The following is a 24,495-nucleotide window of genomic DNA, read 5'->3' as shown; positions in this document are numbered from 1 at the left end:
GTAATTCTTTTTTCTATACGCTCATATTGATCTACTATATCCAATAGCATCATTAGTTTCGACCTTTGAACCTTACAAATTTGAGCGATTCAAATTTGTATTCGAACATTCATTTGATCTTATCTTGCAAATCGTACCACCTTTTCAATTGATTCCTTTTACCCCTAAACACTCATGTCATATATTTTTGTACGTAACCATCGTACTTCAGTTCAACTTCTCTTGACCTTTTGAATGCAAATTCAATTCATACTTCAATTCGCTATAACTTGCATTGTAGTGCTCCATTTCAAGAAATTCTTTCTACAAATAAATTCTTATGTCTTATACTATTTTTCAAACAACATTCATGTTGTTCTCCCAATATATTTGATCATCTCCCATAGTGTATGCAAGTCGAGCTTATATAGCAATAGTTCATCGTCCATTACCTCTTTTGATCTCATTCATGCACCTTCACTTTACAACACACTTAGGACCTTTTTGTTAAACCTTAGTACGTAGTTGTTTTGCACAAAGACATGTTTTGTTCTTATGTTCTTTTGGTTCTTCCTTTTTGGCATGAATGTTTATTGAATGCTATTCGTTTATGATAGATTGCTCGGAGTATGGCGTGTAAAATTATCAGGATTTTGAGAGCGACTATCTTCATCAAGTAATACCAGGCAAGTCACTTTGATCATACTATCACCTATGTTTTATGCATCGTAGTTCTACCATCCTATGCCCAATTGCATGCTGAGTAGGTACTTGGAAATTTTAGTATAGTTTGTAGTGTCATGTGGTAGGCACCCAACAACCCCGATACTTGGCCCCGGGACGACAAATTTCATATTGCTATGCTTGAGTAGACGGGATTTCGGTTGAGTGCATAACACGAGTGATGCGAGGTTGATTAATAATCAAGACCGGTTAAGACAAGATTTTCAAGACCTCGGACGCAAATGCAACTCTAGGTGAAGGACGGTTGATCGGCTCCCTGGAGAACCCAGTGGATGACCCGGGATGCTGGAGAGGCCATGACATCCCGCGGAAAGCTTCACCCAGGCTCAAAGAGACGGACGGATATTTTCAAGACCCAAGGCTTACCTGCAAAGCCACAAGTCATTATGGGCTCTGGCTTGGTTGGACAATGCGGCGACTCTGGACAGGCGGTGCTAGCAGATGTAGAAGAACGGTAGGAATGGATGGGCACCGACAGGGATTCAGAGGGACCCGTTGAAAGACCATGTTTTGATCATCCGGTCTTCAAACACCCTGAAGTGCAAGGACATACTCGGAGGCGATCAAATCTTGTGGGGAACGTGTGCAAAACTCTGTAGAGTACTCAAACCTAATCGATTAGCCGTGTCTACGGTCATGGACAACTTGAGCCAAAGGAACTAAAGTTATCTGAAATTCTCAACACCATTATAAATACTTGATGAGGGTAATATTGATAACTTGGGTATGAGAACTGGTTGGCGGAACCATCTCATTAACAACCAACAGCGTAGTAATATTTTGCTTTTAGCCCCTCTCTTGTTGTAGGATAAAACTGGCTTTATGCAGAATTTATAGCCCCACCTGCCAAATATGCATGTAGAGATAGTTGTTTATTATTTTACCCCTCTCTTTGATGACTTGCCGGCATATTCAATATGCTGACCTACACGGCTGCAACGTCTTATGTTGCAGATATTTTCTTCGACGAGTAAGAGTACGATTCAGGGTTACGGTCTGCACTCAACCTGCCGTTGGTGTTTATTGGGACTCCACTCCCTTGACTGCTTCCGCTGAGATATTTAAGGTATATATCAGTTTTACGCTATTTACATTTGATTGCACTTTGATATATACATTGATGTACTGTGTGTGCCAGCATACTGATCCAGGGATGGCACAGAAACACAGAGGCTTGACTCGTTTTGAGTCGGGTCGCTACAGAAATGGTATCAGAGCACAGTTTGACTGTAGGACGTGACCCTAGAAACTGGAAATTTCTTAGGAAAGGATCTCTCAAAATTTTTATTTTCAACAACACCTTTTACTTCTCATCTCTTCTGATTTCATCAAATATTCTCTCTCACCTCCACTAGTTATACAATCCCCTTACCCCTTTGACCTCATGAAGAATCAACGGAGCTCTACTTCAAAGTAAAGAGGATTTCAACATGCATTTGAAGAATTGAAGGTGCACCAATTGAAGACTCTCAAGACCCGAAGAACTCGAAGACCCTGAAGCGTTCGAATATTTATATGATCATTAGATGTCCAAACCCCTGTTATATACCCACGTTAGTTACGATGATTTGTGAGCCGTCATTGGTGTGTGTTTTCCGACAGCCACAAATAAAACCTATTCTCAAAAATATTGTTTTTATTTTGTGTATCTTTCTCCATCTCTCTCTCTTACCCGTCTCATCCCCAAAACCTTGGACCCAATAGATGGCGTATGAAGTTGGATTTGTAGTCTCTGGACCAATGACCTAGTCGGAGGCTGAAATATGGATTCAGAACATGGAGAACCACTTCGGGAGCAACTTGATCTCAAGGAAGTATGAAGTGGAACACGCTCTCCAGTACTTTACCCAGAGTGTTGCAATCTGGTGGAAAATGCATCATGCCATACAAGGATTTAGTGGAGCAGAAACCTGGGACGAATTCAAGAAGACTTTGTTAAGATCCCGACTTATTCAGAAGTACTATGAAAATCTGAAGGAGAAGACTTGTGCATGCAAGATCTATGGAGAAATAGGACACACCCCGGAAGAACACAAGGATGGATGCATTCATTGTGAAGAAAATCACCCAGCTGAGGAATGCCCAACTAGTCAGGTGATTTGTTTCTTGTGTGAAGGAACCACCCACTACCCAGCGGCGTGTCACATTTACCCCAAGTATGCGTGAAACCCACACACCCCGGGACTAACAAGGATCAAGTACTATCTTTTTGGAGAAGGAAACTTGTATCAACAAACGTTTTCTTAGGAGCATACGAAAACCTGAGAGTTGTGAAGAAACGATAGATGTTTGTTCAGCTTGCAGAATCATTGGATTTATCCGAACTTCGTTCGTGGACAAGAGAAACTCTGCAATGCTTGTGAGGATGTCCAAGTGTTAGAATACGAGATTCACTAAGCCTTATACAAGGTAATGATTTCAGTGCGACATGGCTTGGCCACCATGACGACTTACTATTGTCATTCTCTTGCTATTCGGAATGGTAAATCTAAGAGACATACCCATAGTGACAGACGACGTCCTTTGAAGCTTTTGTTTGAGCCTTAGAATGGTATAATGAAAGCCCATGTACATGGCACTTGTTCTCACGCGTAGGAAATTTTACGGTGAGGATGAAGCCAAGAACCTTCTCTCTGCAGGATAACCACAAATGGTAGACCACCATGAGAATAATCGATAGGTTATTTAGAATGGTCACGAGAGTTGTCAGTTAAGAAGACTCAGTGACGGAAGAATCTTATATCAATAGAAGAACCTTCGATTTTGATGGAAACATTATGAATATAATGGAAGAACTTCACCAAAGAAGTTACCATGAAGAATGTGACGAGCGAGATGCCAAGACCCCAGAGGATTGTTAAAAATTTGAGCGACCAGTAACTCTCATTTTAAGTGTGGTAGCACCCCACTTTGCAGGAGACTATATTTGTTAGAAGACCCCCCGAAACCATAATCTTTTCTTTCTAGCCTCTCCGAATCTCGAGGACGAGATTCGTTTTAAGTGTGGTAGTTTGTAACATCCCAAAATTATAAATTATGGAATGTTAATATAATTATTAGATTGATTGTTTGTTCGTTTGAGTGATTGAAACTTGAGTGGAATTTGAAACTTCTCAAAAAAAAATGAGAGGGAATAAAATGACTTTCCCAAAATTTTCTATTTTGAATCCCTTTTCAATTTTGAGTTTGAATATTTTCAAAACCCTTTGAAAAAAAATCAAACGAGAGGAGGAAAATGACCCTCCAAAATCAGAGACAATGTCTTGATTCAAATTTTAAGTATTTGCAATTTATTTGAAATTCAAATTCCTTTTCATTTTAAAGTTATTGCAAAAATATAAAAAAAATTTAAAAAAATAATTGTTTGGTTTTGAAAATATATTCATGTTTTAGAAAATTTTATTCTGAAAATTTTGATATATAATATGCCTATATAAAATGTTCTCTCTATTTTCGTTTTTTTGGTTTTCTTCACTTTTTTTTAAAGAAAAAAACATTGTTCAAAAAAAAAAGGCACGGCTCGCATGAATCGCCTCTTGCGGCCGGCCGAACCTTTACCTGGCCCATGAGAAGCTTTGTTTCTTTTATCTCCACGTTACGTATATGTTTAGTCCCACATTGCCTATCTATGGACCATTAGACCTCCCTTCCACCTATAAGTATAGACCCGTAGGAGCATCCAAAAATCATCTATTTCGGGTTAAATCAATCTTTTGGTTTAACTAGATTTATTAAATAAAAATATTTTTTCCTTCTCTTCGGCGGGATTTCTGGAAGTCGTCTCCTCATTGGAATTAATTCTTAGACTGCATTCTAAAGGTATTTTTCTTCGTAATTTTTTTTACTCCCGTAGTTTATTATTTCTAGACTAGTATTCCTATACTAGTATACGGTAGAGTAATTAGATATATTATTTAGTCTTCGTATTTACACATTAGTACTAGAATTCTTTTAGACATAGCACTTTTCTTCCGTAAAACAGCTTGGCCCTGATTTTTCAAATAGCCATAACTTTTTACTCGTTTATCCGAATTAGATGAAACCAACGCCTAGAGTTTCGTCTTGATCCCACCTATCCTGTGAACCTATCATATCAACTTTTTGAAATTTTCAAATTTCGAAATTTGTTCATATTCATATTCAAACTTCTTTTGATCATATCTTTTTATACATAGCTCCATTTTAGATGAATTCAATTGCGTCGTATCCGTATCAAAGTAATCTTCTCGTTTGTATCATTAGTTTTAACTTTTCAACTTAAAATTTTGATCAAATCAGATTTATCTATTAGTGCCCAAAAGTGTTCACATCGTTCTAAGCCGAATTCAATGTTGTATTGAAGTATTTGTATCTTTTGATCCGCTATTACAAATCTAGTAATTCTTTTTTATACACGCTCATATTGATCTACTATATCCTATAGCATCATTACTTTCGACCTTTGAACCTTACAAATTTGAGCGATTCAAATTTGTATTCGAACATTCATTTGATCTTATCTTGCAAATCGTACCACCTTTTCAATTGATTCCTTTTACCCCTAAACACTCATGTCATATATTTTTGTACGTAACCATCGTACTTCAGTTCAACTTCTCTTGACCTTTTGAATGCAAATTCAATTCATACTTCAATTCGCTATAACTTGCGTTGTAGTGCTCCATTTCAAGAAATTCTTTCTACAAATAAATTCTTATGTCTTATACTATTTGTCAAACAACATTCATGTTGTTCTCCCAATATTTTTGATCATCTCCCATAGTGTATGCAAGTCGAGCTTATATAGCAATAGTTCATCGTCCATTACCTCTTTTGATCTCATTCATGCACCTTCACTTTACAACACACTTAGGACCTTTTTTATTAAACCTTAGTACGTTGTTATTTTACACACAGACATGTTTTGTTCTTATGTTATTTTGGTTCTTCCTTTTTGGCATGAATGTTTATTGAATGCTATTCGTTTACGATAGATTGCTCAGAGTGTGGCGAGTAAAATTATCAGGATTTTGAGAGCGGCTATCTTCATCAAGTAAGACCAGGCAAGTCACTTTGATCATACTATCACCTATGTTTTATGCATCGTAGTTCTACCATCCTATGCCCAATTGCATGCTGAGTAGGTACTTGGAAATTTTAGTATAGTTTGTAGTGTCATGTGGTAGGCACCCAACAACCCCGATACTTGGCCCCGGGATGACAAATTTCATATTGCTATGCTTGAGTAGACGGGATTTCGGTTGAGTGCATAACACGAGTGATGCGAGGTTGATTAATAATCAAGACCGGTTAAGACAAGATTTTCAAGACCTCGGACGCAAATGCAACTCTGGGTGAAGGACGGTTGATCGGCTCCTTGGAGAACCCAGTGGATGACCCGGGATGCTGGAGAGGCCATAACATCCTGCGGAAAGCTTCACCCAGGCTCAAAGAGACGGACGGATATTTTCAAGACCCAAGGCTTACCTGCACAACCACAAGTCATTATGGGCTCTGGCTTGGTTGGACAACGCGGCGACTCTGGACAGGCGGTGCTAGCAGATGTAGAAGAACGGTAGGAATGGATGGGCACCGACAGGGATTCAGAGGGACCCGTTGAAAGACCATGTTTTGATCATCCGGTCTTCAAACACCCTGAAGTGCGAGGACATACTCGGAGGCGATAAAATCTTGTGGGGGACGTGTGCAAAACTCTGCAGAGTACCCAAACCTAATCGATTAGCCGTGTCCATGGTCATGGACAACTTGAGCCAAAGGAACTGAAGTAAGTTGAAATTCTCAACACCATTATAAATACTTGATGAGGGTAATATTGATAACTTGGGTATGAGAACTGGTTGGCGGAACCATCTCATTAACAACCAACAGCGTAGTAATATTTTGCTTTTATCCCCTCTCTTGTTGTAGGATAAAACTGGCTTTATGGAAAACTTATAGCCCCACCTGCCAAATATGCATGTAGAGATAGTTGTTTATTATTTTACCCCTCTCTTTGATGACTTGCCGGCATATCCAATATGCTGACCTACACGGCTGCAACGTCTTATGTTGCAGATATTTTCTTCGACGAGTAAGAGTACGATTCAGGGTTACGGTCCGCACTCAACTTGCCGTTGGTGTTTATTGGGACTCCACTCCCTTGACTGCTTCCGCTGAGATATTTAAGGTATAGATATCAGTTTTACGCTATTTACATGTGATTGCACTTTGATATATACATTGATGTACTGTGTGTGCCAGCATACTGATCCAGGGATGGCACAGAAACACACAGGCTTGACTCGTTTTGAGTCGGGTCGCTACATAGATAGTGCCACACTTTGTACAAATAACCAGACAGTGCCATACTTAATACAAACTTAAAACATAATGCTTCACTTAGTATAAATTAAAAGACAGTGCCATAACTAATACAAATTTAAACTCTTGCTCTCCATCTTGCTCTCCCTCTTCCTCCTCTTCTTCCCTGGGTGCCTCGTCCACGCCCAGTGCCCCTTGCAGTGACGAAAGTGGGACAATCAGGGCCCCTATGCCCAAATTCATTGCATAGAATGCATTGCATGCTGCGCCCCCCGGCTTCAGATTCATCCATGTCATTCTGGATGCACTCAGATTGCCGTCTACCTCTACTTGTACGCATATTCTCAGGGTGTGGAATGTATCGCCTTTCAGCCGGGTCAACAGTGTTAAAGTTACCCATTGATCGAAAACCAATCAACTCATGTGTCCAGGTATTGAGGACGAATTCTTTCAAAAAGTACGGACACACGAATGAGTTCGTGTCAAGTCCTAGTTGCCCGCAAGCAGAATGTACATGCAAGCAAGGTAGGTGAAGCAACCTCGGTTTGTTGCATGTGCACTCGCACGTTGGCCTAACTTTGTTTCCAATTTTCACCTCATGCGTCCTCACCTCATTTGCACATCCGAATTTGTTATTAGCTAAGCGGACCTCGAACCTTCTCTCTAGATTTACGATGGCGACAACACTATGTGATCAGGCTTTCTTCATCTTTTTATCCACGTACTTCATAACCCTTTCATAGTAACGTGTGTTTGGGTTGTTAGTGATATGTGCGTCAGCTCTTTGACGTGTATCTCTGAAATACTTCACTGTGCCATAGAAAATACCCTCCACGATGGTTGTAAGTGGAAAAGCCTTGTTTCCTTTGAGGACAAAGTTATATGTTTCACTAAGATTGGTAGTCATGACACCGTACCTTGCTCCATGTGTGTCATGCAATAGATACCACCTCTCAAGAGGCTCATGCTCTATCCACTGATCAAAGGTTTTAATCGTCCTCCCAAGCCTTCTCCTAGTACTAGGAGGGTCAAATCCTGGCAAGTCACAAAGCACAACAGACTCTTCCTCCATGGCAGCTGATCCTATTGCTAATTGTGCAGCTATTGCTTCAACATGTGCGCTCACAACTGCATCTCTTGCAGCTCTCCTATCCTCCAAATTTGGTCTCAAGTGCCCTCTGCTTACCCCTCCAAGCCTTGCCATAAGAAATTTTATACTGGAACCTTACGAAGACTTTTTTCTGGATAGCTTTAACTTCCATCGCTTTGCCCTCCAACATCTTGCTGTAAATCAACCAAGCAATGACCATGGAAGTAAGGTTAGGATGATCTTGAGGGATACATAGAATAACACAAGTATGTTGAACTAAGTCACTAATGACCCAGCTTGTGCCATACTTAGGGAGATAGCCATGCATCCTTGCAGGACAACCCTGGTTTCTGCATACCATTGTCAAGTATTTCGAACTTAACACATCAGCTACAAAAACCCTTTGCATGAACATTCAACAATCAATGACTGGATCCTTTGGAGCTTGTTTGTTTGGATATAAGGCACGTGTTGCAATGTTGTTCTGGTGATACTGCCAGGCAGAATCATGAACATGGTTCACGATCATTGCAAATGAGAAGTCTTGATTCCATGATGCAGGAATAGGTGCTTCATGTTAGTTCTCTTCTTCGTCCGACTCAGTGGAATCATCAGCAATATCACCATATCTATCTTCTTCCTCCATCTAGGTTTGCATGTGCCCATCTATCTCGTCAGCGTCCGCCTCGCACTGACATAATCATCTGCATTTCCTCCTTCTGTGTGACTGCTCTGCCCTGCTTCGTAAAAATCATCTCCAACATGGGACACATAATTTGGCATTAAATCATGCATCCCTCCACTGCTCTGGCCAGAAGCGTAACTACATTCGTCTTCAGGTGCACTAATCGCTTCACTACGGGCAGTAGTAAGGCGACAAGATTACATCCCCTACGCTCGCAAGCTTTTAACCAGTGCACCCACAGAGAGTCCCTCTCTATATGCTTTAAATAAAAGTAAATATTTGAACTGGACCGGGTCCATAATGCATGAACACCGATGGTGTTTGTTTCAATATTAAACTCTAAACATCTGACCAACCATTCTGTCAACTAACACACCATGTTTCAGGGGAAGTCACTAGCACCTCAATGTACTAAAATGCACTCATAACACCTCCCATCTCATTTGTTTGAACAGTACCAGGACCGTAGTGAAAACCTAACTTCACTACATTAGACATCTGTGTTGACCTAAAAAACGTATTCAACATGGACAAACTTTAAATAGAAGGACAAACCTACAACAAATACTAAAAATATACACACAAATAAATATTTGACGTCTACGTGTATTACTAAAGAAACTACAAATATTCACACAATTAAATACGAGAGGGAATAGACGTTGTAACTTACCCTTGAAGTGTGCGAACGAGGAACCACTCGGGAATAATGACGAAAACTGAGAGAGAACGACGAACGCAGCAGCCTCCACCACCACCACCACCACCACCACCACCTCCACTGCCACCTCCACCTCCACCTCCACCCCCACCACCATGTTGGGGAACGTCGCATGGGAAACAAAAAATTTCCTACGCGCACGAAGACCTATCATGGTGATGTCCATCTACGAGAGGGGATGTGTGATCTACGTACCCTTGTAGACCGTACAGCAGAAGCGTTAGTGAACGCGGTTGATGTAGTGGAACGTACTCACGTCCCTCGATCCACCCCGCGAACTATCCCGCGATCAGTCCCACGATCTAGTGCCGAACGGACGGCACCTCCGCGTTCAGCACACGTACAGCTCGACCATGATCTCGGCCTTCTTGATCCAGCAAGAGAGACGGAGAGGTAGAAGAGTTCTCCGGCAGCGTGACGGCGCTCCGGAGGTTGGTGATGATCTTGTCTCAGCAGGGCTCCGCCCGAGCTCCGCAGAAACGCAATCTAGAGGAAAAACCGTGGAGATATGTGGTCGGGCTGCCCTGGCAAAAGTCGTCTCAAATCAGCCCTAAATCCTCCGTATATATAGGTGGGAGAGGGGGAGCCTTGCCTTGGCGCTCAAGGATCCCCAAGGGGGTCGGCCGAACCAAAGGGGGGAAGGTCTCCCCTTCCAAACCGAATCCAACTTGGTTTGCAAGGTGGAGTCCTTCTTCCCTTTCCCACCTCCTCCTTTTTTTTCTCTTTGATTTTCTTCCTATGGCGCATAGGGCCTTCTTGGGCTGTCCCACCAGCCCACTAAGGGCTGGTGTGCCACCCCCAAGGCCTATGGGCTTCCCCGGGGTGGGTTGCCCCCCCGGTGAACTCCCGGAACCCATTCGTCATTCCCGGTACATTCCCGGTAACTCCGAAAACCTTCCGGTAATCAAATGAGGTCATCCTATATATCAATCTTCGTTTCCAGAACATTCCGGAAACCCTCATGACATCCGTGATCTCATCCGGGACTCCGAACAACATTCGGTAACCAACCATATAACTCAAATACGCATAAAACAACGTCGAACCTTAAGTGTGCAGACCCTGCGGGTTCGAGAACTATGTAGACATGACCCGAGAGACTCCTCGGTCAATATCCAATAGCGGGACCTGGATGCCCATATTGGATCCTACATATTCTACGAAGATCTTATCGTTTGAACCTCAGTGCCAAGGATTCATATAATCCCGTATGTCATTCCCTTTGTCCTTCGGTATGTTACTTGCCCGAGATTCGATCGTCAGTATCCGCATACCTATTTCAATCTCGTTTACCGGCAAGTCTCTTTACTCGTTCCGTAATACAAGATCCCGCAACTTACACTAAGTCACATTGCTTGCAAGGCTTGTGTGTGATGTTGTATTATCGAGTGGGCCCCGAGATACCTCTCCGTCACACGGAGTGACAAATCCTTGTCTCGATCCATACTAACTCAACTAACACCTTCGGAGATACCTGTAGAGCATCTTTATAGTCACCCAGTTACATTGCGACGTTTGATACACACAAAGCATTCCTCCAGTGTCAGTGAGTTATATGATCTCATGGTCATAGGAACAAATACTTGACACGCAGAAAACAGTAGCAACAAAATGACACGATCAACATGCTACGTCTATTAGTTTGGGTCTAGTCCATCACATGATTCTCCTAATGATGTGATCCCGTTATCAAGTAACAACACTTGCCTATGGCCAGGAAACCTTGACCATCTTTGATCAACGAGCTAGTCAACTAGAGGCTTACTAGGGACAGTGTTTTGTCTATGTATCCACACAAGTATTGTGTTTCCAATCAATACAATTATAGCATGGATAATAAACGATTATCATGAACAAAGAAATATAATAATAACTAATTTATTATTGCCTCTAGGGCATATTTCCAACAGTCTCCCACTTGCACTAGAGTCAATAATCTAGTTCACATCACCATGTGATTCCAACGAATCCAACACCCATATAGTTGTGGGGTCTGATCACGTCTTGCTCATGAGAGAGGTTTTAGTCAACGGTTCTGAAATTTTCAGATCCGTGTGTTCTTTACAAATATTTATGTCATCTTATAGATGCTGCTACTATGTGCTATTCAGAAATACTCCAAATATCTACTCTACTATACGAATCCGTTTCACTACTCGTAGTTACTCGGATTAGTGTCAAAGCTTGCATCGACGTAACCCTGTACGATGAACTCTTTAACCACCTCCATAATCGAGAAAAATTCCTTAGTCTATCAGTTACTAAGGATAAATTTTGACCGCTGCTAGTGGTTCAATCATGGATCACTCTCTGTACCTCTCAACAGAGTGCAAGGCACACATCAGGTGCGGTACTCAGCATGGCATACTTTAGAGTCTACGGCTAAGGCATAGAAGACGACCTTCGTCTATTCTCTTTATTCTGCCGTGGTCGGGTTTTGAGTCTTACTCAAATTCACACCTCACAACGCAACCAAGAACTCCTTTGCTGATCTATTTTGAACTCCTTCAAAACTTGTCAAGGCATGCATTTTGTTGAAACTTCTATTAAGCGTTTTGATCTATCTCCATAGATCTTGATGCTCAATGTTCAAGTAGCTCAATCCAGGTATTCCTTTGAAAACTCCTTTCAAACAACCTTTGTATGCTATACAGAAATTCTACATTACTTCTGATCCACAATATGTCAACCACATATACTTATCAGAAATTCTATAGTGCTCCCACTCACTTCTTTGGAAATACAAGTTTCTCATAAACCTTGTACAAACCCAAAATCCTTGATCATCTCATCAAAGTGTATATTCCAACTCCGAGATGCTTGCACCAGTCCATTTAAGGATCACTAGAGCTTGCATACTTGCTAGTATCTTTAGGATCGACAAAACCTCATGGTTGTATCTCATACAATGTTTGCTCAAGGAAACCGTCGAGGAAACAATGTTTTGACATCCTACATGCAATATTTCATAAATAATGCAGCAACTACTAACATAATTCTAACAGACTTTTAGCATCGCTACGAGTGAGAAACTCTCATCATAGTCAACTGTTTGATCTTGTCGGAAACATCTTTGCGACAAGTCGAGCTTTTCTTAATAGTGACTTATCACTTTCATCGTCTGTCTTCCTTTTAAAGATCCATCTTTACTCAATAGTCCTATGACCATCAAGTAGTTCTTCCAAAGTCTACACTTTGTTTTCATACATGGATCCTCTCTCGGATTTCATGGCTTCCAGCCATTTGTCGGAATCTGGGCCCACCATTGCTTTCTCCATAACTCGTAGGTTCACTGTTGCTCAACAACATGACCTCCAAGACAGGGTTACCGTACCACTATGTAGTAGTACGCGACCTTGTCAACCTACGAGGCTTGTAGTAACTTGATCCGATGCGCGATGATCACCATCATCAACTTTCACTTCAATTGGTGTAGGCGCCACAGGAACAACTTCCTGCGCCCTGCTACACACTGGTCGAAGTGATGGTTCAATAACCTCATCAAGTTCTACCACCCTCCCACTCAATTCTTTCGAGAGAAACCTTTCCTCGAGAAAGGATCCGTTTCTAGAAACAAACACTTTGCTTTCGGATCTGAGATAGGAGATGTACCCAACTGTTTTGGATATCCTATGAAGATGCATTTATCCACTTTGGGTTCGAGCTTATCAGACTGAAACTTTTTCACATAAGTGTCGAAGCCCCAAACTTTCAAGAAACGACATTTTAGATTTATCTAAACCTCAGTCTATACCGTGTCATCTGAACGGAAATACGCGGTGCCCTATTTAAAGTGAATGTGGTTGTCTCTAATGCCTAACCCATAAACGATAGTGGTAATTCGATAAGAGACATCATAGCATGCACCATACCAAATAGTGCGTGGCTATGACGTTCAGACACATCATCACACTATGATGTTCCAGGTGGCATGAACTGCGAAACAATTTCCACATTGTCTTAACTGTGTACCAAAACTCGTAACTCAGATATTCATTTCTATGACCATATCGTAGACAGTTTATCCTCTTGTTACGACGAACTTCACTCCGAAACAGAATTGAACTTTTCAATATTTTCAGACTTGTGATTCACTAAGTAAATACTCTTGTATCTGCTCAAATCGTCATTGAAGTAAGAACATAGTGATATCCACTGCTTGCCTCAACACCCATTGGACTGCATACATCAAAAATGTATCACTTCCAACAAGTTACTATCTTGTTTCATCTCAGTGAAAACAAGGCCTTGCTCATGTGGTATGATTTGCATGTCACTAGTGATTCAAAATCAAGTGAGTATAAAGATCCATCAGCATGGAGCCTCTTCATGCAATTTATACCAACATGACTCAAGCGGCAGTGCCACAAGTAAGTGGTACTATCATCATTACCTCGTGTCTTTTGGCACCAATATCATGAACATGTGTAACACTACGATCGAGATTCAATAAACCATTGAAGGTGATTATTCAAGCAAATAGAGTAACCATTATTCTCTTTAAATGAATAATCGTATTGCAATAAACACGATCCAATCATGTTCATGCTTAACGCAAGCACCAAATAACAATTATTTAGGTTTAACACCAATCCCGATGGTAGAGGGAGCGTGCTACATTTTGATCATATCAATCTTGGAAACACTTCCAACACGTATCGTCACCTCGCCTTTAGCTAGTCTCCGTTTATGCCGTAGCTATCATTTCGTGTTACTAATCACTTAGCAACCGAACCGGTATCCAATACCCTCATGCTACTAGGAGTACTAGCAAAGTACATATCAACATCATGTATATCAAATATACTCCTTTCGACTTTTGCCAGCCTTCTTATCTACCAAGTATCTAGAGTTGCTCCACCTCAGTGATTGTTCCCCTCATAGAAGCACTTAGTCTCGGGTTTGGGTTTAATCTTGGGTCTCTTCATTAGTGCAGCAACTGTTTTGCCATTTCACGAAGTATCCCTTCTAGCCCTTGCCTTTCTTGAAACTTAGTGGTTTTACTAACCCTCAACTATTGATGCTCCTTCTTGATTTCTACTCTTGCAGTGTCAAACATCGCGAATCACTCAAAGATCATTGTATCTATCCTTGATATGTTATAGTTCATCACGAAGCTCTCACAGCTTGGTGGCAGTGACTTTGGAGAACTATCACTATCTCATCTGGAAGATTAACTCCCACTTGATTCAAGCGATTGTCGTACTCAGACAATCTGAGCACACGCTCAACGATTGAGATTTTCTCCTTTACTTTGTGGACAAAGAATCTTGTTCGAGGTCTCGTACCTCTTAACAAGGGCACGAGCATGAAATCACAATTTCATCTCTTTAGAACATCACTTATGTTCCATGACGTTTCAAAACGTCTTCGGTGCCTTGCTTCTAAGCCATTAAGTATTTTGCACTGAACTATCGTGTAGTCATCAGAAACGTGTATGTCGGATGTTCTTAACATCCACAGACGAAGCTCGAGGTGCAGCACACCAAGTGGTGCATTAAGGACACAAGCCTTCTGCGCAGCAACGAGGACAATCCTCTTCAAAGTTTGCTACTACCAACTTTCAACTAAATTTTCTCTAGGAACATATAAAAACAGTAGAGCTATACCGCAAGCTACATCGTAATTCGCAAAGACCATTAGACTATGTTCATGACAATTAGTTCAATTAATCATATTACTTAAGAACTCCCACTCAAAAAGTACATCTCTCTAGTCATTTGAGTGGTACATGATCCAAATCCACTATCTCAAGTCCGATCATCACGTGAGTCGAGAATAGTTTCAGTGGTAAGCATCTCTATGCTAATCATATCAACTATACGATTCATGCTCGACCTTTCGGTCTCATGTGTTCCGAGGCCATGTCTGCACATGCTAGGCTCGTCAAGCTTAACCCGAGTGTTCTGCGTGTGCAACTGTTTTGCACCCGTTGTATGTGAACATTGAGTCTATCACACCCGATCATCACGTGGTGTCTCAAAACGAAGAACTGTCGCAACGGTGCACAGTCGGGGAGAACACAATTTCGTCTTGAAATTTTAGTGAGAGATCACCTCATAATGCTACCGTCGTTCTAAGCAAGATAAGGTGCATAAAGGATTAACATCACATGCAATTCATAAGTGACATGATATGGCCATCATCATGTGCTTCTTGATCTCCATCACCAAAGCACCGGCACGATCTTCTTGTCACCGGCGTAACACCATGATCTCCATCATCATGATCTCCATCAACGTGTCGCCATCGGGGTTGTCGTGCTACTCATGCTATTACTACTAAAGCTACGTCCTAGCAATATAGTAAACGCATCTGCAAGCACAAACGTTAGTTTAAAGACAACCCTATGGCTCATGCCGGTTGCCGTACCATCGACGTGCAAGTCGATATTAACTATTACAACATGATCATCTCATACATCCAATATATCACATCACATCGTTGGCCATATCACATCACAAGCATACCCTGCAAAAACAAGTTAGACGTCCTCTAATTTTGTTGTTGCATGTTTTACGTGGTGCCCATGGGTATCTAGTAGGATCGCATCTTACTTACGCAAACACCACAACAGAGATATATGAGTTGCTATTTAACCTCATCCAAGGACCTCCTCGGTCAAATCCGATTCAACTAAAGTTGCAGAAACTGACACTTGCCAGTCATCTTTGAGCAACGGGGTTACTCGTAGCGATTAAACCAGTCTCTCGTAAGCATACGAGTAAAGTCGGTCCAAGCCGCTTCAATCCAACAATACCACAGAATCAAGAAAAGACTAAGGAGGGCAGCAAAACGCACATCACAGCCCACAAAAACTTTTGTGTTCTACTCGAGAAGACATCTGCGCATGAACCTTGCTCATGATGCCACTGTTGGGGAACGTCGCATGGGAAACAAAAATTTTCCTACACGCACGAAGACCTATCATGGTGATGTCCATCTACGAGAGGGGATGTGTGATCTATGTACCCTTGTAGACCGTACAGCAGAAGCGTTAGTGAACGTGGTTGATGTAGTGGAACGTCCTCACGTCCCTCGATCCGCCCCGCGAACTATCCCGCGATCAGTCCCACGATCTAGTGTCGAACGAACGGCACCTCCGCGTTCAGCACACGTACAGCTCGACGATGATCTCGGCCTTCTTGATCCAGCAAGAGAGACGGAGAGGTAGAACAGTTCTCCGGCAGCGTGACGGCGCTCCGGAGGTTGGTGATGATCTTGTCTCAGCAGGGCTCCGCCCGAGCTCCGCAGAAATGCAATCTAGAGGAAAAACCGTGGAGATATGTGGTCGGGCTGCCGTGGCAAAAGTCGTCTCAAATCAGCCCTAAAACCTCCGTATATATAGGTGGGAGAGCGGGAGCCTTGCGTTGGGGCTCAAGGAGCCCCAAGGGGGTCGGCCGAACCAAAGGGGGGAATGTCTCCCCTTCCAAACCGAATCCAACTTGGTTTGGAAGGTGGAGTCTTTCTTCCCTTTCCCACCTCCTCCTTTTTTTCTTTTCTCTTTGATTTTCTTGCTATGGCGCATAGGGCCTTCTTGGGCTGTCCCACCAGCCCACTAAGGGCTGGTGTGCCACCCCAAGGCCTATGGGCTTCCCCGGGGTGGGTTGCCCCCCCCCCCCCCGGTGAACTCCCGGAACCCATTCGTCATTCCCGGTACATTGTAACTCCGAAAACCTTCCGGTAATCAAATGAGGTCATCCTATATATCAATCTTCGTTTCCGGACCATTCCGGAAACCCTCGTGACGTCCGTGATCTCATCCGGGACTCTGAACAACATTCGGTAACCAACCATATAACTCAAATACGCATAAAACAACGTCGAACCTTAAGTGTGCAGACCCTGCGGGTTCGAGAACTATGTAGACATGACCCGAGAGACTCCTCGGTCAATATCCAATAGCGGGACCTGGATGCCCATATTGGATCCTACATATTCTACGAAGATCTTATCGTTTGAACCTCAGTGCCAAGGATTCATATAATCCCGTATGTCATTCCCTTTGTCCTTCGGTATGTTACTTGCCCGAGATTCGATCGTCAGTATCCGCATACCCATTTCAATCTCGTTTACCGGCAAGTCTCTTTACTCGTTCCGTAATACAAGATCCTGCAACTTACACTAAGTCACATTGCTTGCAAGGCTTGTGTGTGATGTTGTATTACCGAGTGGGCCCCAAGATACCTCTCCGTCACACAGAGTGACAAATCCCAGTCTCGATCCATACTAACTCAACTAACACCTTCGGAGATACCTGTAAAGCATATTTATAGTGTAACATCCCAAAATTATAAATTTTGGAATGTTAATATAATTATTAGATTGATTGTTTGTTTGTTTGTTTGAGTGATTGAAACTTGAGTGGAATTTGAAACTTCTCAAAAAATGAGAGGGAATAAAATGACTTTCCCAAAATTTTCTATTTTGAATCCCTTTTCAATTTTGAATTTGAATATTTTCAAAACCCTTTGATTAAAAAAAATCAAATGAGAGGAGGAAAATGACCCTCCAAAATCAGAGACTATGTCTTGATTTAAATTTTAAGTATTTGCAATTTATTTGAAATTCAAATTCCTTTTCATTTTAAAGTTATTGCAAAAAAATAATTTTTTTATAAATAATTTTTTTGGTTTTAAAAATATGTTCATGTTTTAGAAAATTTTATTCTGAAAATTTTGATATATAATATGCCTATATAATGTTCTTTCTTTTTCATTTATACGTTTTCTTCTTTGTTTTTTTAAAAAAAAAATTGTTCGTTCGCAAAAAAAAAGAAATAAAGCTCGCCGAGGCCGACCAGCCAAACCATGTGCGTGTGATGTACGGTGGCCGAACTATTGGCCCATGCGGCACACCTTTGTCCCTCTTTTTTTTATTTTCCCTACACTACGTATATGTTTAGTCCCACAATGCTTATCTATGGACCATTAGACCTCCCTTTGACCTATAAATATAGACCCATAGGAGCATCCAAAAAATCATCTATTTCGGGTTAAATCAATCTTTTGGTTTAACTAGATTTATTAAATAAAAATATTATTTTCTCTTCGACGGGATTTCTGGAAGTCGTCTCCTCATTGGAATTAATTCTTACTCTGCATTCTAAAGGTATTTCTCTTCGTATTTTTTATACTCATCAAACTTCTTTTGATCATATCTTTTTATCCGTAGCTCCGTTTTAGATGAATCCAATTGCGTCGGATTCGTATCAAAGTAAGCTTTCCGTTTGTATCATTAGTTTTAACTTTTCAACTGATAATTTTGATCAAATCAGATTTATCTATTAGTGCCCAAAAGTGTTCACATCGTTCTAAGCCGATTCAATGTTATATTAAAGTATTTGTATATTTTGATCCGCTATTTCAAATCTAGTAATTCTTTTTTCTAAACGCTCATATTGATCTCCTATATCCAGTAGTCTCATTAGTTTCGACCTTTGAACCTTACAAATTTGAGAGATTCAAATTTGTATTCGAACATTCATTTGATCTTATCTTGCAAATCGTACCACCTTTTCAATTGATTCCTTTTACCCCTAAACACTCATGTCATATATTTTTGTACGTAACCATCGTACTTCAGTTCAACTTCTCTTGACCTTTTGAATGCAAATTCAATTCATACTTCAATTCGCTATAACTTGCGTTGTAGTGCTCCATTTCAAGAAATTCTTTCTACAAATGAATTCTTATGTCTTATACTATTTGTCAAACAACATTCATGTTGTTCTCCCAATATTTTTGATCATCTCCCATAGTGTATGCAAGTCGAGCTTATATAGAAATGGTTCCTCATCCATTTACTCTTTTGATCTCATTCATGCACCTTCACTTTATAACACACTTAGGACCTTTTTATTAAACCTTAGTACGTTGTTATTTTGTAACAAGACATGCTTTGTTCTTATGTTCTCTTGGTTCCTCCTTTTTGGCATGAATGTTTATTGAATGCTATTTGTTTACGATAGATTGCTCGGAGTGTGGCGAGTAGAATTATCAGGATTATGAGAGCGACTATCTTCATCAAGTAATACCACGCAAGTCATTTTGATCATACTATCACCTATGTTTTATGCATCGTAGTTCTACCATCCTATGCCCAAATTGCATGCTGCTTAGGTACTTGGAAATTTCAGTATAGATTGTAGTATCATGTGGTAGGCACACAACAACCCCGATACTTGGCCCCGGGAAGACAAATTTCATATTGCTATGCTTGAGTAGACGGGATTTCGGTTGAGTGCATAACACGAGTGATGCAAGGTTGATTAAATAATCAAGACCGGTTAAGACAAGATTTTCAAGACCTCGGACGCAATGCAACTCTGGGTGAAGGACGGTTGATCGGCTCCCTGGAGAACCCAGTGGATGACCCGGGATGCTGGAGAGGCCATGACATCCTGCGGAAAGCTTCACCCAGGCTCAAAGAGAAGGACGGATATTTTCAAGACCCAAGGCTTACCTGCACAGCCACAAGTCATCAGTCAATAATTATAGATTCACACAAAGAGTTCGGATTTTTTTTCACTAGCTAGATGCCTGATGAAATCCCCGTTGGAGCCACTACCAAAGATACGAGGTAAAGTATAAGGACCTGATTATCATGTCTGAGAGTTATAGCCATAGTATATGGTACGTACTGATCTACAAGCACCAATAAAACATGTGACTCTTTATATCTAGCATGAAAATAATTAAGGATAGGCACGGCCCCTGAACGCAAGGGGGCCCCAGCCTGCATGTTCCTTTGTATTGGGCTGGACCAAAGTAGCGATCACAACGCTATACCGCTGAGATCGTCCCTTGCTTTTCCAAACGATTGGCCCCCTCAGAGCTGTATATAGCTTCGCCACTGCTGCGAGTAGTCATACATGTAAGGATGTGATAAACATGCTCCAAAGCTCATGCGTATGAGGCTATTACAAGTTAACAACTCGCGTAGATGGTGGTTGGAAGGTTTCTTCATTTGGGGAAGAGCTCAGGCAGGTTAAATGGGTATAGCTCGGGTCTCGGATGATCTGTGATGGATCTGACTCTGGCATGCAATTATTATGTGTATTTCATAGGATTTCATTTTCCTGCTTGTTTTCTGCTGATGTGAGTTGTATGTCTGATAGATTCTGGAGTTGATCCGGCTGCAACTGGGTTGCAGAAAACTTGCGACGGGAAGCCCAAGATCCTTGATGTTATTGATTGGTACTTAAGACTCTTCCATAATTTCGAAACTGCACTATTTCTAGACTCATCAGATTGGTCCTAGTCTGACAGTCTGGTTATGCCTATAGAAATACTACAGACTTGTAGAACCAAGGGAAAACGATTTCGTCAAAAGACTAGTTATTGTCTACTATGTGTCTAACTTAAATATAAAAATGGAAAAGCCATAAGATAGGATACCACTATTCTTCTATACATCAATTTCAATCACCAGCTAACATCATATACCTATTATTTTCTACATCTGACACCTATGTCTGATGTTGCTGGATTAATACATCTATTTTAGTTCAACAGCATGTGAAGCATATATCATATTATCAAAGCTGTACGGTTCAGATTACGGTTCAGATTAAGTAATACAAGTTGGGGGGAAAATGAGTTGTACGGTTCAGATTAACTATTATCAAAGCTGTACGGTTCAGATTACGGTTCAGAAACGAGTCGTACATCTAATGATGGGACCAAGTTATTACGGTTCAGATTAACTAATACAAGTTGCGAAAAAAAAAAGAGATGCCTTCAAAAATATATCTCCAGCATTTCTTTCTTTCCCACTTAAAAAAACGACCTGAAGCAATCATATTCTCTCCCGCAATCTCTCTCCCTCGATCCATGTTTGTCCTCATATTCTGTTCACAAAGAGAACCACGTCTCTCTTGAATTGGAGCAAGTAATTTCGGCATGTATGCCTCTATGGATCTCTCAGGTTTCTCTCCCTCACTCTCTCTCTCTCTCTCTCTCTCTCTCTCTCTCTCTCTCTCTCAAACTCTCATCTCTTTCTCAAACTCTCCATATGAAAACAGATCCGTCTCTCTCCCAATTTTCAACCTGGAAGAGGGGAGTGGGGATATGGATCTCCAGCGCTCAGCCTATCACATTAATATTATTTTTTGCATCTACATCAGGTTCATGTTCTAGCACTGATTTATTCTGAATTTCTTTTTGCAGGTTTAGGACTTCAGATTTAGATTTAGTTGTTCGAATCGTGCCTGCTACCTAAGCATATGATAGCGATGGAAAAGTAACATCAATGTTCCCTACCCCGCCAAAAACAATGACATGATATTAACAATTAGAGCATATTAACAATTCTGCTATGTCATTCTATGGGTTCAAATGGGTCAAATACATAGCTTCAAGTGGTCTCTAAATCATGAAGATCTCAAGTGGTCTCTACTTGTAAATGAGATATGGAGGCACTAACCATAGCTGATCTCAAAGATGCGTAGAACCATCAATTCATATGTATGGCAGTATACTTGAGTTGATCGAATATGACGAGAAAGATTACCTTGTTTAAATAATTCAGCTGCACTAAACAGCATATAATCACAAGTTTGGATGTAGATAAATTGGTTCACTCCATTAAATGAGAGCTTTAAAGCATTGGCCACTGCCTTAACACTGATAACCTGTTCCAAATATAGTAATACATCTGGGCATTATAAATCAATTTGAACAACTCATGTCCTGGTATGATGTATTGCAAACCTACCGTAAGAGACCCGAATAGTGAACATATTGTAACATATGCGAGCATTTTCCTTTGCTCGGTATGGTGAACAACCCAGAACATTAAAACAAGTGCAAGAGCTACAGCCAAGCAAGAATAGACTATGAAACCTGCCAGCACATATTATAGTTGCATGTCAAAAATGGATTTGATAACATAAATATTTTACTGAAAAAGTGGGATAGAAAACATAACCACAAACATAAAGAATGTTGCACAAAGGGAAACAACTTCCCTCGGATACTTTCTTGGTGGTGTAACACCATATAGTTTTTATGGAAGTATCACACAGATATAGTGGAGATAAACATATATGGTATTAACTCTAGTAGAATGACACAACATGTCTTGTCCACAAAACAAGCAAAGAAATTGAACTGTTAACTTTGGAACTGATTCGTGTATGTAGCATTTTATGTTTTTAAAGCCAAATCAGTAGCACTGCGGCACTATCGTCCATTAAAAGAATGAACAATAGCAAACACTATAAGGGAACAAGCACAAAAGGAGCGGCTAACAGAAGGATATATTTTTTGTCGAATAATGTATCCAAGATATTTCTGAGCCCTACTTGGGAAAAATATGAAACTAACTGGAAAACTCTTGTGAGAATTAGAAAATATTACTGCATCTATTGTTTACCAAACAATGTGTTTCAAACAACCACTTATGGTAAATTGGTTATAAAGCAAAGTATATTATTAAGGACACATGGTCACAATGAACATTCATTCAAAGGGAAAACTATGAGAAATGGTAGCAAGAACTATTTAAGGACTTGAAAAGAGATACCTGGTTCAGTTGTGAGTTGCCATATTTCGCTAACTGAATCAATCTTTCTTTCCATTGGGGCATGCAACACTATATCAACTGAAGCAACAACACACAATGCACAACCAACCACGCCAAACATATGCAACCTCTCATTCAAAATGAAGTGTGCTAGCACTGCGCTGCACGAACGAAAGAGAATTAAGGAAACATTCTATTATCAGTTCACCAGAATTATGGCTTAGGAAGGATGGCATGTGGAAAACCTAAATATGATGCTCAATGCTCCAAGAGGAGTAACAATTATTGTTGGAGCAAATGCATATGCTGCAAAATTGGCCGCCTCATCCAGAATCACTGCAAGAAATAATAGAGAGCAATAAACATTACTTCAAGCCTACATCATATCATTAGAAAATGTTGTTCATTCCAAATAAAACTATAGTGAAACTAGGCTCCTGTGTTCTAGTATTGTAAGGATGTGACCATCCTTCTTCTCATCAATGGTACAAGCACGGACACTATCCTCACCTGACATCTAATGCCGGATGTAGAAACTACCAAAATATACATCTATTCGAAGATATTTGTGTGGCAATAAAACTCAGTTTTTTTGTGGGGTGTTGCCCCACAAAGAAAAGAAAATTGGGTTAGTATCTCTACTGAGTGCCTTTGCTGTAACGCCACCACATAAACAAACAACTCAGTGTAAGTGATACTTACTAGTTACCATTCCTATCCACCATAACGGTTCATATAAGTATGAGTAGCCTCCAGAACCTATAAAAAGCGTAGATTAATTATTAATGGATTAAAGCAGTAGAAATATTAAAACTTTATCTTTAACCTTGTCTGCGATGAAAAAACATTGAAATAGATATAGGAGAGAGGCACAACCTGCTCTTATCCCAACGTCCCCAGCTTTCTTCAGGCCAATCTTCTTGATCACAAAGCTAGATCCAATAAAAGCACTCGATGACGTGGCTAAGGCGAAGCCCCTTAAATTGTCCAGAGACATCACCATGTTTGGCAGTCTATTGGCAATCAACTACAAAATTCAAGTCCTATCCTACATAAGAAATAAGTTTACATTTAGTACACCATTTATAAATGTTCAAATTCAACATATTCAATGGAACACCATGACCTTGGGTTGCTTTTAATTGGGCTTTTCAGGAACAGGTCCCTATGGGAATGTAGAAGAACACGATGATATATTATGATAATTAAAATAGTATGCGCCTAAAAAGTCTTAAAAAAACTAGACTATCACAAAAATCGCAACACTACGGTGGCAATACAAGAACAATACGCAACATGCTACTGATAGAGAACCTGTCATCCTCAGAGTAAGTAGTTTTACTTTTTTGCTATTTCCGAAAAGTATTGGGATAAATGGCAGCTCAAGGTCACGTATATAGCCTAGAAGAGAAACTCGTACATGCAAATAAAAACTTCCAGACATAAAAA

At 40.7% G+C, this 24,495-nt stretch overlaps 1 protein-coding gene across 1 annotated transcript; it reads right to left on the bottom strand.

Moving 5' to 3' along the window:
* Window positions 1-21,903: 21,903 nt before the first annotated feature.
* On the bottom strand, window positions 21,904-24,049 carry LOC123450663 (probable magnesium transporter NIPA1). The gene is made up of 7 exons (XM_045127804.1): window positions 23,923-24,049; window positions 23,749-23,805; window positions 23,292-23,382; window positions 23,047-23,207; window positions 22,237-22,364; window positions 22,033-22,153; window positions 21,904-21,950 (listed from the first exon to the last, which is right to left on the bottom strand). Exons 1-7 carry the CDS (start codon window positions 24,047-24,049, stop codon window positions 21,904-21,906), a joined length of 732 nt encoding a protein of 243 aa, XP_044983739.1.
* Between the last annotated feature and the right edge of the window lie 446 nt (window positions 24,050-24,495).

The sequence above is a fragment of the Hordeum vulgare genome, chromosome 4H (genome assembly GCF_904849725.1).
Source record: "Hordeum vulgare subsp. vulgare chromosome 4H, MorexV3_pseudomolecules_assembly, whole genome shotgun sequence".
NCBI lineage: Eukaryota > Viridiplantae > Streptophyta > Magnoliopsida > Poales > Poaceae > Hordeum > Hordeum vulgare.
Note: the sequence above shows the minus strand (reverse complement) of the source record. Positions and strands in the feature narration are given on the sequence as shown.

Excerpts from the sequence above, each read along its gene's own strand:
- LOC123450663 (XM_045127804.1), bottom strand. The coding sequence starts at position 24,049 with ATGGTGATGTCTCTGGACAATTTAAGGGGCTTCGCCTTAGCCACGTCA. Across the intron at positions 23,208-23,291 it reads GCATTGAGCATCATATTTAG|CGCAGTGCTAGCACACTTCA; the intron begins GTTTTCCACATG and ends TCGTTCGTGCAG. Across the intron at positions 22,154-22,236 it reads CACTATTCGGGTCTCTTACG|GTTATCAGTGTTAAGGCAGT; the intron begins GTAGGTTTGCAA and ends TATTTGGAACAG.